At 37.4% G+C, this 13,420-nt stretch overlaps 1 protein-coding gene across 1 annotated transcript; it reads right to left on the reverse strand.

Annotated features, from left to right (window-relative positions):
• Positions 1 to 110: 110 nt before the first annotated feature.
• On the reverse strand, positions 111 to 10,863 carry srpx (sushi-repeat containing protein X-linked). The gene is made up of 10 exons (XM_065251717.1): positions 10,707 to 10,863; positions 6,685 to 6,732; positions 4,877 to 5,068; positions 4,213 to 4,389; positions 4,004 to 4,130; positions 3,479 to 3,600; positions 2,842 to 3,021; positions 1,607 to 1,740; positions 1,035 to 1,156; positions 111 to 745 (listed from the first exon to the last, which is right to left on the reverse strand). Exons 1-10 carry the CDS (start codon positions 10,771 to 10,773, stop codon positions 568 to 570), a joined length of 1,347 nt encoding a protein of 448 aa, XP_065107789.1. The 5' UTR covers positions 10,774 to 10,863; the 3' UTR covers positions 111 to 567.
• Positions 10,864 to 13,420: the final 2,557 nt, after the last annotated feature.

Raw genomic sequence — 13,420 nt, forward strand, 5'->3', positions numbered from 1 at the left:
TGACTTATATTTAGGCTACTGTGGGTAGGAAAAAGCTTTTCCGCACGCAAATTTATTCAGCAAAGTAAAATAAACAAGACTGGCATTTTAAGAAAGTGAGCCCCATGATCTCAATCATTAAAAAGCCTTTATTACTTTAACATAACATTGGCAGTATTTCTTGAGAGATGCAGACTCTCCACTTTGACATAAATAGAGACATAAGACATATAATAGAGCAGAGCATTATAAAAAAAGACAACAACAGAGACTCACTCATGCATTCGATTTTAAAAATGTGTGTTTGTTTATACAAATGTGTTTATACAAATGCATGTGTATTTGTTTATGTTTTCAATGTGTGATCAGATTTAGGAGCTCCAGACACTCTCAGCTTTGTACCCAGTAGAAAAAAAATCAAAAACTGTATGTGTGCGTGTATACTTGTTTTTGTATCCTGGTGGGGGATTTCAACCTGAATGCACACAGACTCGTGAGGACTTGTGTCACCTTGGGGACCTAAATTGAGATCCCCATGGGTAAACAAGCTTATAAATGATGCAGAATGTCGTTTGTTTGTGTGTGTATCTAGCAGTTGTGTCCAGCCTCTTTCTGTAGCAAGGCCTCCTCGGTACGCAGAGGAAGGGTATCGATGGTGGTAAAGATCTCTGCTGCTGTGATTGGGAAAGTGTAGCGCTGCTTATCCACACCCTGTTTATCCAGCAGAACCATGTTAAATGAGTTCTGAGACAGCTGGAGTAGCAACCTGTACAAATACAAAACACACACATTTAGGTCAGATTCAGTTACACACCTACAGACGGGCCAAAATAATTAGCCAATAAACTCCAAATTTAAGTCCATGCAGTAAGCATAACTAAGTTTGCCGTTCCAGAAGGAAATACTAGTGGTTGCTTGTCAGCAAAAACAAGAGATTAAAAATGCAATGTTGATGTGGATCTGTGCATACATATTTATGCATTATAGAAAGATAAAGAATATGTTTAAAGCAATATTAATGCAATGCTGTTGGTCAAGCAACCTATTGGGAGTACCTGAGTTGTAGGGACAATCCTGGAGGAATAAGTCTATGCCTGATACGACCAATCTGAGCTGGATACACCCCCACCAGTTCGATCACCGTCACATGTCTCAGGTCCAGACCACACTGTGCATGCTGAACCACACACACACACACAACACATTTCATCCGTGCATCTGCACTTGTTTATGGCATAAGCTGCAATTGTATAAGATTTTTTAATTTCTATCGCTTTTATTGTAGATGACTTGTGTTATGATTCCTTATCTATTCCTGTTCCTTGAGGATTACATTAAAATGGAAATTTTGTGACTTTTAGTCCATGCCTTTAAGCTTTGAATCCATCTATATGCTAATGCACACCAAAAGGTTGACCAAATAAACGTTTACAAGATATAAAAACATTTCTATTCACCCATTCTCTGGGTGAATTGACCAAAACATTACGTATAGGATCATAATATACAAACATTTGTTCAATAAAATGCTCTTTATTGGCTCACACCAACACACAGCAACATCTATCACCCCTTTTTTCTTTTATGCGAAAAAAATAAAATATAAAGAAATAGAGAATCGACTTACCTGTAAATTTGTCATTTGGAATCTGTAGTAGTGATTGGCAGCCGAGGGGGCGGAGATTATCAAAAGTCGCCGTTTCTCATAGAACTGATCCAATAGAGCGGCAGCGGACCTCACACCAACATTAATATTCATTGCTGTTAATAATGTAAACGATAGTCAGAGAGTGATAAACTAACCATAAGGACAATTATGTATGGATTGTGGGGTTTACTCATAATAAGCTTGTATTTTATTGCACAAGGTAGGGTTTCCCAAAAACTGGTGTTTGCAAATCCCTGGTGGTTGGTGGGGGAATTGCAGCGGGTTCGTGAATTAAAGGGACAGTTCACCCCAAAATGAAAATTCTGTAGTAATTTTCTCATTCTCATGTTGTTTTAAACCTGTATGAATAATTTTTTTCTGATAAACACAAAAGAAGATATTTTGATAAATGAGGCACACAGCTGATTGTAACTATTGTCTTCCATAGTAGGAAAACAAATATTATAGAAGCATTGTGAAAAATGACAAAGAAGATATTTTGATAAATGATGGTTAGCACACAGCTGATTGTAACCATTGACTTCCATAGTAGGAAAACAAATATTATAGAAGTATTGTGAAAAATGACAAAGAAGATATTTTGATAAATGATGGTTAGCACACAGTTGACAGTACCCACATGATATCTGTTTTTCCTTCTATGGAAGTCAATGGTTACCATCAGCTGTGTGCTTACCATCATTTATCAAAATATCTTCTTTTGTGTTCATCAAAAAAAAAGAAATTCATTTTCACTTTTGGGTGAACTATCCCATTAATCAAAAAAAAAAAAATCTAAATAAGCACTTACTAACTAAAATATATAATTTATTTGTTTAATCTGCATGTTGTGTGACCATTACTGAGAACCCATGCAAAATGGACAGATACGTTTTATGTACCAATAATAGAAAATTACCAGATAAAGGTCCAATAACAGGTGGAAACAACAAAAGTAAAATACTACTGATAAAAACTTTAAAATGGATGAAAAATAAACGTGTAATTTGGTATAACATTTTTGAAATATTTACTTAAAATCTCTGGCGGAACTTCAAGTAAATCATTTAGGTCAAGGGGGTTGAGCTGGCATAACAAAATTGTTACTTAATACTACTTAATCCGACATGAGAACATACAGTATTAGGAATAATGAAAGCATCTCTTGCATAGCTGATGTATTTGTTTATCAGGTGTTAACGTGTGATACATACCAACACATGAAGTCTCCAGGCCAGACCACTCCATGTTAAACTGACAGACCCTGGCAGCGCTTCCCCTCAGCTCATAACCACCCAGACAGCGAAATTCGCACGTGGCCCCGTAATTATCACCCGCGCTGTCGCATTTCATCCAGCCGTTGTCAGGGATAGAGAGAGGAGTACAGCGACGCACTGCAAGACACATCATAACTACACGTCCTCTGGATGCAAACATTCAAAACTTAAGCTGCATTTTTGCATCAGTAGTTCAATTTCCGTAGCCTCCTGTTTTTTTGCTTCCCATCTACTCATAAATTAAAGGAAAACACCACAATTTTTATCCTCTTAAAAAATCACCACGTTTTATTTTGTCCCACCATACTTACTCGCGTAAATACTCATGTAACAGTCTTTAAATAGGGAAAACATGGAAGTGTTTGGTGGCTTCTAAATTCATCCCTGTTTGGATCCTAAGGAATGAATTGGGCTAGGCTAAATGCTAACACATTCATTACACGCTGTGCAAAGATGAAGTGCACGCATTGAATAAAAATAGGTATGTATTCATTTGTCTAGGTTGAGGTAAGAACATAGTAAAATATTGAAAAACAGTGGTGTTTTCCTTTAAAGAGCATCATACATGACTTACCTTTCACTCGGACATTGAATCGGCAGGTCGCTTTGTTCCCAGCCCGGTCAAAAACAGTGTAAGATAATTTATGATTCCCTTCTGGGAAGTGAGTGCCTGGAGGCTTTCCTTTCAATGCAACACTACACACAGAGAAACAATTTCAGTCTCGTCCACACAACACTGACAAGTGAAAAAATTGATTTAAATGTGCAACCTCATGAAAAACATTTAGACCAGTTTGAATATCCTACTTGTTTGGTGCTGGCTAAAATGATGAATTAACATAGTCATATTATAATATAATATGTTTCATATAAACATGTCTCCTACATAATGTAAAGAACATTTTGTGAAAATATAACCTTGATTTCTTGAAAATTTACTGAGGAAGGTCATGTCAAAGATTGAAATTATACTGAAATTTTGATGCTCCTAATCTTAAAATTTGATTATGAGACTTGGATTTCACAGACAGGTTCACATATGTGCACACATGCTAATGTATTGTCGCATTATAAACTGGTGTTTGTGTGCTACACTGACTCTGTTAAGATGCCATCTGCTGTGTCTTTGCCCTCTGGCGTGTCCCATGTGACCTTGGCTGTCAGTTTTCCAGGTTCAGCTGTCTTCTCCTTTACATTAGGACACTTAATAGCAGGAGGATCCATGTCTGATACAGAAAACGCAATAGTTGCAGCAGCTATTGATTTTGTGTATGTGAAAATATAGTGTTGAATGACTGTTTCACCCACCCAGACACACACTGTTGCCCCCGCTCCACGTTCTGCTACTCTGGCAGGTGACGCTGTGGTCTCCACGCATGGTGTACCCCGGCGAGCAGAAGAACTGACAGCGTGAGTTAAAGTAAGACCCGTCCGAACACTTATATCCTCCATTAGACGGCATGGTCAGTTTAGGACAGCGGACCTCTGCAAACATAATTAATTCATGCCTTGGTTGAAATGGATTCTGAATGGACAATTACTGCCGTCAGTGCAATTGATATACGTTTGCTGATTGGCATGCATCGGGTTGTGCTAAATGTTGTGTTGTTTGAGCTATTCAAAACCAACCAATAAATTTAAATGGTTTCTTTTGCTCAGTTAAAACTAAATTTCATACAGATTTGCTTCTATAGGTCTATAGAAATATCTAAATAAACATATTGTGGAGCATATTCAGATGAATATCTGTTTGTCTGACCTATAAATGAAAAATTGAGGAAACTTATCAATTCCATTTGATTCCAGGAATGAAACATTGTTAAAATGAATCTGTTAAAACTTGTGAAAACATCTGCATTTCCTATTTCAGAGACTAAATAATATCAGCATCCACAGGTTAATCTTATATTTAGGTTGTATACATGTTATATACACATGATTTTATAACAGGTTGAGTCAATGGTGGTCAGACCTCTGCAAGCGTAGTTTCCTGACCACTGCTTGCTGTTCATGCATAAGATCTCGCTGCTGCCGTGCATCTCATAGCCCGTCTTACATCGGATCTTGCACCGGGTTCCCAGTACGTTCTTGTAACGCTCTCCACGTGGCGTCTGGCAGCTGACGTGCCCATGTTTGACCTTTACCGGGGCGCACCATGGCACACCTGATAAAGGGACATACACCATCATACCATCATGAATATACAAACAAGACCTACTGTCATCTAATACTTTCAGCATGCGGCCCCTCCTTGTGTACGGTGCATTCCTTCGCGGCCCCCCAAAGAAAATTTGTGACAAAAAACTGTTCTAAAACTCAACGTTTTAATAAAAAAAACATTAAATTATACAAAAAAGTAGTGCTTTTGGTTAGTAGCATTATTTTTTTTTAGGTTTAATTACACAGAATTCATGATAAATTAATGTATTTCATAAAATGCCATAAAACTGGGGCCCCCCTGGCACCATCTTGCGGCCACCAGTTTGAAAACCACTGATCTAATACACCAAAACATTTTATACTAGCATATGAAGAGCTCAGATGCAAAGAGGCTAAACGCCACCTCCATCAAAGATAATAATAGATGATGACTGATCATCATGCCCTTGGCACGTATTATACATTCATCAAATACTTTCACTAATTCCAGCATCAGGTCTTTCAGAAAACCTGTTTTGTGGCAGAATCCGCAGCAAAGTCCTCTAAGTACATGGAAGAGAAGATGAACAACAAGGTGCATGAGTTTTATCTTTTACTTTTAGTGAAGAGTGACTTGAGATTGAGGGTTTTGCAGTGAAACACAGTCAAAATTGTTTAATGCCAATGAAATAGCGTGACACAAAAGTGACATTTGTAAAAAAAAAGGCATTTCAATAACTGACTAATAGCCTAATCATTGCCATTAAAGTGAAATTACCCAACTTAAAGGACCCCTAACATATTTGTTTTCAGCAATATAAAAATAGTCTCTGGTATCCACAGAATGTGTCTTTAAAGTTTCAGCTCAAAATACACCACAGATCTTTCATTATACGATGTTAAACATGGCCATTGGTGGCAAAAACGCACTGTTTTTGTGTATGTTTCTTTAAATGCAAAGAAAGCTTCAGTTCCCTGTATGCAAAGTAGGAGGTAGAGCGCATATACATGTGCTTTTGACTACATCAAAACATGTGTCTCTGTGGCAGAAGGTTGAACTACGCGCTCATAATGCGTCTGTAAGCGTTCATGGGTGGGGTGTAATCAATGTGACATCACATTGAAAGCGGATCCCCAACAGCCTGTTTGACTGTTGCGGTTTAAAGGAGATTATACAATTAAGAATAGATGGATTTGTATTATTACAAGATGTTTCTGCACACACACTGCCAACTCATTTTTTGCTAGAAACACATTTAAAAGTGCATTTTTTAGGTTAGCGGGGCTTTAAATCTAAGAGCCTGATAAGAAATGCTCATTTACAAGAAAACATGTCAGACGTACTTAAAAGTTTTTGCATCTGAGCTCTTCATATAAACGCGTGGTGTTATACTTCATGTACTTACCTTGACAGCTGCCATCATTCAACCCGGCATGAAGGAAATATGAACAAAGATACACAGGCAGAAAATAAGAGGAAGCAGTTAGAGATCTGAGCAGGCAGATAGAGGCGTAGCTAAAGGTTTGCATTCAGATAGCACAGTAAAGATGCGGTAAAGGTGGTTTTTGGAGTGAACACTGGATTCATGTTGTTGGTGTTTGTGGATCAGTATGGGTGTGAAAGTGTGTTTAAGTGTTCACCTGTGTATCGCACATCTTCATCATCTGTGTACGGCCAGTATCCAGAGCCTGTAAAATAGTTGAGGACAGCACAAGCAAGAAACAATCTCAGATTCAACTGTATTACAATCTAAGCATCCTGGGTCACTCGGATAAAACAATGTTAAACTTCATTTTGCTCCAGAATGTTTTGTTGTAATATTTTCGATTCGTATGTTCAGTCTGAGAGTGGATGAAATGAATATGGATTGTCCTGAACATGGGCTTATTGCATTTATGACTACAATACGGCATCAAATGCAACAACGCCTCCTGCAGGTAGTGAAGTGAATTACAGTGTGTCATGCAAAGAAGCAGTAAAAATAGCATGCCACAAAAATAACATCTATTATTATATTAGAAAACTGGCACGGTAGGAATAGATGGAATAGATGTTGGCATGGCTTCATTCAGAGACCAGATTAGTAGTTGCAAATTTTAGCTTATTTACACTGAACGTCCGAGGCTACTTCGCAGAAGTCACCGTGTAATTTACTCAGCAGTCACCGTACTGCAGAAAAACATAAATGGCCTCCAAAGGAAACACGTTTGTGTGCTCTATTCCATCTAATTCAGTGTCTCATACTTACTGCAATCTGAAAACACACCATCAGTGCTCAAGTGAAATTAAATATGAGCCCTTTAAACCCATTCAAATAATCATGGAAAACCCTATTACCCACAGGTCGCCCTCCTAGACACGGATCAAACACAAAAAACAAGAGCGTGCATTCTGCGCATATAAATCGCCGCTGGTTTGCTTCTTTCCTCTATTCTCTTTGGTTCTGTTCTTTTTGCTCTTGCATGTGTGGAAGTAGATGGCAGATCATACAGCAAGTCTGATCAAAGCTCGCTCTGATGCAATAACAAGAACTCAAGAGATTCACCAAGGAACAGTTCACCGAAAAAAAATGATAATTCTGTCATCATTTAATCACTTTCATGCAGCTACAAACCACAAAGGTTTTTATTATTTGAATATGAAAAGAGATATTCTCATAAATATATGATAAATACAGAAATTAGAGAAATTTTTATAGGCTTTATAGTCTGAATACACGTCATTATGCATATTATGATGGGACAAGTCCTCGTAGACCACATATAAAAGTACACACACACACACACTTGTGCTATGTGGTCTACAGGGACTCCCATAGATGTAATGACTTTATATTGTATTTGAACTGTATTTTCTACCCCCGTCCGCTAACCTCAAATCTAACCCTCACAGGAAACTTTTGACATTATTAAATTATAAAAATTTACAATTTAGTATGTTTTTAAGACATTTGGTTTACGAAGACACCGGAAGTAAACTACATATACCAGTAAAGCACATACCAGAACACACACAGAAAGAGAGAGAGAGAGAGAGAGAGAGAGAGAGAGAGAGAGAGAGAGAGAGAGAGAGACAGACAGACAGAATGTTAATGCTGAGCTAAAGGCAAATAATGACAGGACTGCAGTTTTCCAACTTTTATCATGGAAAACACTCCATATGTATGTGTGTCTGTGCGTAGGTGTATGTGTTTGAACGAGTTGGCAGAGGAGTTTTCCTGTTCCATTTTGTTTAGCTCAGCAGAACGTTGTGTAACTCTGAATACTCACAGACTTGGCACAGATTCACACATACATACACATAGATACATACACAGCATACTTTGAAGGAGGGATTTTCCACTTACAGAAAATTTGACTTCTACCAAACCATTTATACTCTCAATCCTGGGGGATCACAAAACGTTTCGCAACTTACAAATATAAACCACTCACTCCTGGCTGGAAGAGTCATTAGTCATCAATGCTGAACATAAAAGATCCCTCAGGCTCCCCCTGTTCATCATCTGCAACATTTCTAGCATCACAGATAACCAACACACTGCTATTGTACAAACTTAGGTGTAGGATTTTATAGCTACTCCTAGAGCTTTCCAGCTATGTCTACCAAAATCCAAGAAATCCCATAGATTTACGGAGACCGAATGTTTAAAGACTGGCTCAGACTCTTGAATTCAAGTGTGTATACATGCTCTCTCTCTATCCATCTACCAACCACCCAAAACACCATAGCAATCTCTCTTTAAACTGCTAGATGAATGCTAGATGAAGTTCAAATAACCTTCATACTTACGGCTATTCAGGCAAGGCTCTATCCAACTATTTAAGTTTAAAATTATGTCACTGTTGTCACATATTTAAATAATAAAGCAACATAACACCAAATTGTCCTCCAATGGCCTTTTTCTATTGTATGCATCTCATACAAAAAATAAAACCGCTATTGATGCACAAAACAATTAACTTAAGCTTACTGAATATTGGAAAGTGATGCATAGATGCACAAAAGCAAATGCACATGCTGGTTCAGGTTAGGACAGTGTTTATTCCGTCTTATGTGTATATCACGTAAAAACCTGTGTTTGTGTTCACAAGACTATTAAACGCACAACACAAACAGCCACCCAGTCTTTGTGAATAAACAATAAAACAATGATACTTTCTTTAACTGGCGCTCAGTTTACATGCGTACATAAACACACCATCTGACCCAAGGTTTTGTTGTCCTTCTAAATGCACCACAATGGTCCACAAGTGCATGAACCACAACTTCATACAAGCACAATTTTTCTGTAAAAAATAATATAAAATCAACATATATTTTTATGTTACTTTAACTTAACTAATTACATTTAATCATTTCAACTTGTTTTTATGAGTTATGTCAACTACTTATCGCAAGTCAAAACTTAGTAATTTCCTGCAGTTTGATGTTCTGAAAATCATAGATTTAGACGAAATGGGAATATATAGGCTAGACAAAATAGTTCATCCACCACAATACAACCTGCATCTATAGTGTGGTCCCAGTAATCTGCCTAAATTGTGCTTCCAACAGCAAAGGAAATACAGAAAGCGCAAACGTGTTCAAGCGAGTCCAAGCGAGACACTTCGCTTTTTGAATTAATACACAAAAAACTTGGCCAAGAAACCATAGGCTTGAAGGTGCTGCGGTGCAAAGGGGGAATGTGATTGAAAATGAACAGCGAAAAGGATTGTATACACAAACTGTCACAGTGTGTACACAGACAATTACAAATGTCTAAATAAATACTATAAATATGTGTATTACAAGATATTTTAAAGAATGTTTACAATACTGGAATATTACACATCATACACTGCAATAATATATATATATATATATATATATATATATATATATATATATATAATTTTCCCTGTGTCTTTTACCCCAGTGGGGTAAAACAATCTTATTAATAAAGAAAAACAATATTATTTCTCTTATCCTATTGGCAAGCTTCTGGTGGATTATTTTATTATTATTCTTTTTTTAAGCTTGACAGCCCCTGGTGGTATGTATTTATATATAAAAATAATCTGCAATATTCTTCACTTGTGTGTAATACTGATTTAAAATGACACAAGCCAGAAGAGGCTGAATGATGACAGAATTTAGCCTTGAAAGCAAGAAGTGATGTTTGGGCTTACTAGCAGATTTTTTCTTTTAGTTCCTGCACCATTTCAGCCAAATAAGCACACATCTCAACACAGCTGACCCACTTCCAGGAGAACTTACATTATTTATCTGTCGCTCATTACTTTACAAGGGCTATAGTTTCAAATAACTTTTTTGTCATCTCTGTTGAGCAGATGTGCACAGTGACAAATCATTTTACAAAAACTGTATGAAAGAGTCCAGTGTCTTTATTTTCCCTCTAGGTTAAGGGTATTGAAACCCCTCTCTTTAGCCCCTAACTTTAGCCCCCAAAGCGTCCACGTAAACACTCATAGCTTTGTTTAAATCTACTGTGCCTCATACATTACAGCTTGTTGTAGAAACAACAACTGAAAACTCTCAAATGAACAACTACTTTATCTACTTTTGCAGTACTTTGAATTACTTTAACAAGTTTTGCTGAAAATATTTTGACAAATCAAAGCGCGCGACTCAAACCGACGATTCTGGATGAATGTCTTACCGTCATACGCGAAGCTCTCGGACAACAGTAGTAACACTATCACATAAACACACATCCAGGTGTCCATCTTTAGGAAGTACAGGAGCTGCTGGAGACCTCCGGTGCATTCCTGTATTAAAGTCAGAGCACGAGCCCGAGACCCGCCTCCTGCCGTAGAGAACTACGAGAGCGCGCGCACACAGACCTGCGCGTGTACTGTCCGAACGTCGTAAACGGCCTTGAAAGTTTAAGTTTTAAAATATGTAAAATGAACGGATATCATTGTATTAGATACAAATCATTAAATGGGCATTTATTTGAAAGAAAGACAGCACATGCACACATTTTTAAGTAGACACATGCAATATAAAATGTTCATATTATGTAAAAAGTAGGCTACTACATCTTTGGTTACTTTGCAATGGCACATGTGAGACAAACTATGATGTTCTAGTAAAATAAAATAAAAAACACTCGAAAAATTAAAACGCAGTGACAGAGGATTGTATTTATTTGTTAATTTATTATTATTATTAAACCCTCTTCATAATAGAAACACTTAGCTACACACTGTACATTCTTTAGCAAAATTAACACGAAACCATAATACAAATTGTGTATATATGGCTACTACACAATTAAACAGAATGTACAGACCTTACACTTTAAAATGTACACAAATAAATATCATTATAATGATCAATGGATAATGGGCAGCTTAACTGAACACTCATGAATCATTACTTTTAAGGGGCTTTGCTAGGTTTTATGTGACCCCATTTACACCAGAAATTTAGGGCAACGGGCAATGTTAAATACAGCATAATAAGGATCTGCTTGGTTTTGATCGGATCAGATTTTTACATCAGGTATTAACATGACCTTTGGGATCATTTAAAAGCAGGGTTCATGATTTTTGAAAAAACACTTTGGAAAAAGAAGTCGGCCGAGTACCAAAACACACTTGTAGCCAATCAGCAGTGAGGGGCATGTCTACTAACCAACATCGTTGCCTGGGTTGCGTATGTGTGGGGCAGGTTTATCAAAAGAAAGTCTAGATTCTATTGGGGTGGGGACGTGTTTGTTTAGGTGATTTCAGAGGTCAACATTGGCTTTCAGAGATCATGCACCCCACCTTTAAGATTCAGAAATTGTAGTTAGACATCGTATCAAAGCTCAATGAGCACTGGCTGCTCATCCCTTTCCATGAAGATTCTGTTGATCTCTTTATCCTGTCTTCAGGCTCTCCCTGTGCATTTGTCTGTTTGATGCCTTGTTTACTTGCAGGGAGCGTAGGGGCTGTGGATCTCTGTTTTTGTGCTTCTTTTTACTTTTATCCTCAATCTTTTCCTGAGCTTCTTCTTCCTTCTCCTCAGCTTCTATTTCTTTACTCTCTTCATCTCTACCCTCCCTCTTAATCTTCTTCACTCTTGTTTATAACTCTAACTTTCTCAGTGCCGGTCTTTCCTATACGCAAAGTATGCAATTTGCATAGGGCCCCGCACCACTAGAGGGCCCCCTTGATCTCAGAATTATTTAAAACCATTATATCAAAGAAAAATTATTATTATGTTTAATGAAAACAAGACGCTATAATTTAAATAATTTGCAAACTTCCGAATTTGTGCGGGTTTTTAAAAATACTTAATGATTTCTTAAATCACTGATATGTACTCGGACAACATGCAGGCAGTTTCTCAATCCGAAGGCTGCAGCCTTCAGAGGTCACATTTGTAGGCTGCATATGCGTCATAAAAACGTATTTTAGAATATTAACAATTATAATGTTGACTATTATTCTTAGTTAATGGTTAATTGTTATATTATGCTTATGACTTGCAAATGAAATGCTTATTTAACTTAAATAAATCAGGCTTGATGACGTATGCAGCGCGCATATGCGACATGATCCGGAGGTTGCAGCCTTCAAATTTAGAAACGGCCGCGTGCATGACGCAGAAGAGTGATTTGGTAACGATGCGCATATTATATGCCCACCATTGATTTAAAACAAAGACAAAGCTATCCGTCTGGAGCAGAATAAAGGGAAAAAAACGTGAAGCAAGGGAACAAGATAAAGGATTTGCGCGAGCAGATTAAGTCAATGTAAAGACACGCGTCCTAGCATGGGGCGATTCAAATGACGCGAATTGGGTGACGCAATTGCCGCGAAAACACGCGCTTTTTCCTTTGAACTTCAAGAACGCGCTCTCGTGCAGGATAATTTGACGAGAGAGAGAGAGAGAGAGAGAGAGAGAGAGAGAGAGAGAGAGAGAGAGAGAGAGAGAGAGAGAGAGAGAGAGAGAGAGAGAGAGAGAGAGAGAGAGAGAGAGAGAGGTAAGAATGGTGCCCACGTCGAGAAAACTTAATAGAAGACTTGAAATTTGTAAAGGATTAAAGTATATGTCACTCGTTTAATTACAGTATGTTAATTGGATAACACTGGATATAACTCATTGTATAGATAATAAAATAATGTATTTTGATTACACAAATCAAACCTAACTATATGATTGTAGCTGCTGACCAGCATAGGGAATCTCTATGGCTAATTTCTAAGACATGTTGCTGATACAGTACTGTGTGTTGTACCTTATCTTGTTAATTGAGTCTTTTTGGGCATCTTATGCCTAGAATTATTCAAGGAGATTGATTCTTTTAACTTCCTTTAAAGTTTGATCAGTTGTGCATAATGACATGTGCAACAAATGGATATAGGGTGTCAAACTCATAGA

The sequence above is a fragment of the Paramisgurnus dabryanus genome, chromosome 15 (assembly GCF_030506205.2).
Source record: "Paramisgurnus dabryanus chromosome 15, PD_genome_1.1, whole genome shotgun sequence".
NCBI classification, from domain to species: domain Eukaryota; kingdom Metazoa; phylum Chordata; class Actinopteri; order Cypriniformes; family Cobitidae; genus Paramisgurnus; species Paramisgurnus dabryanus.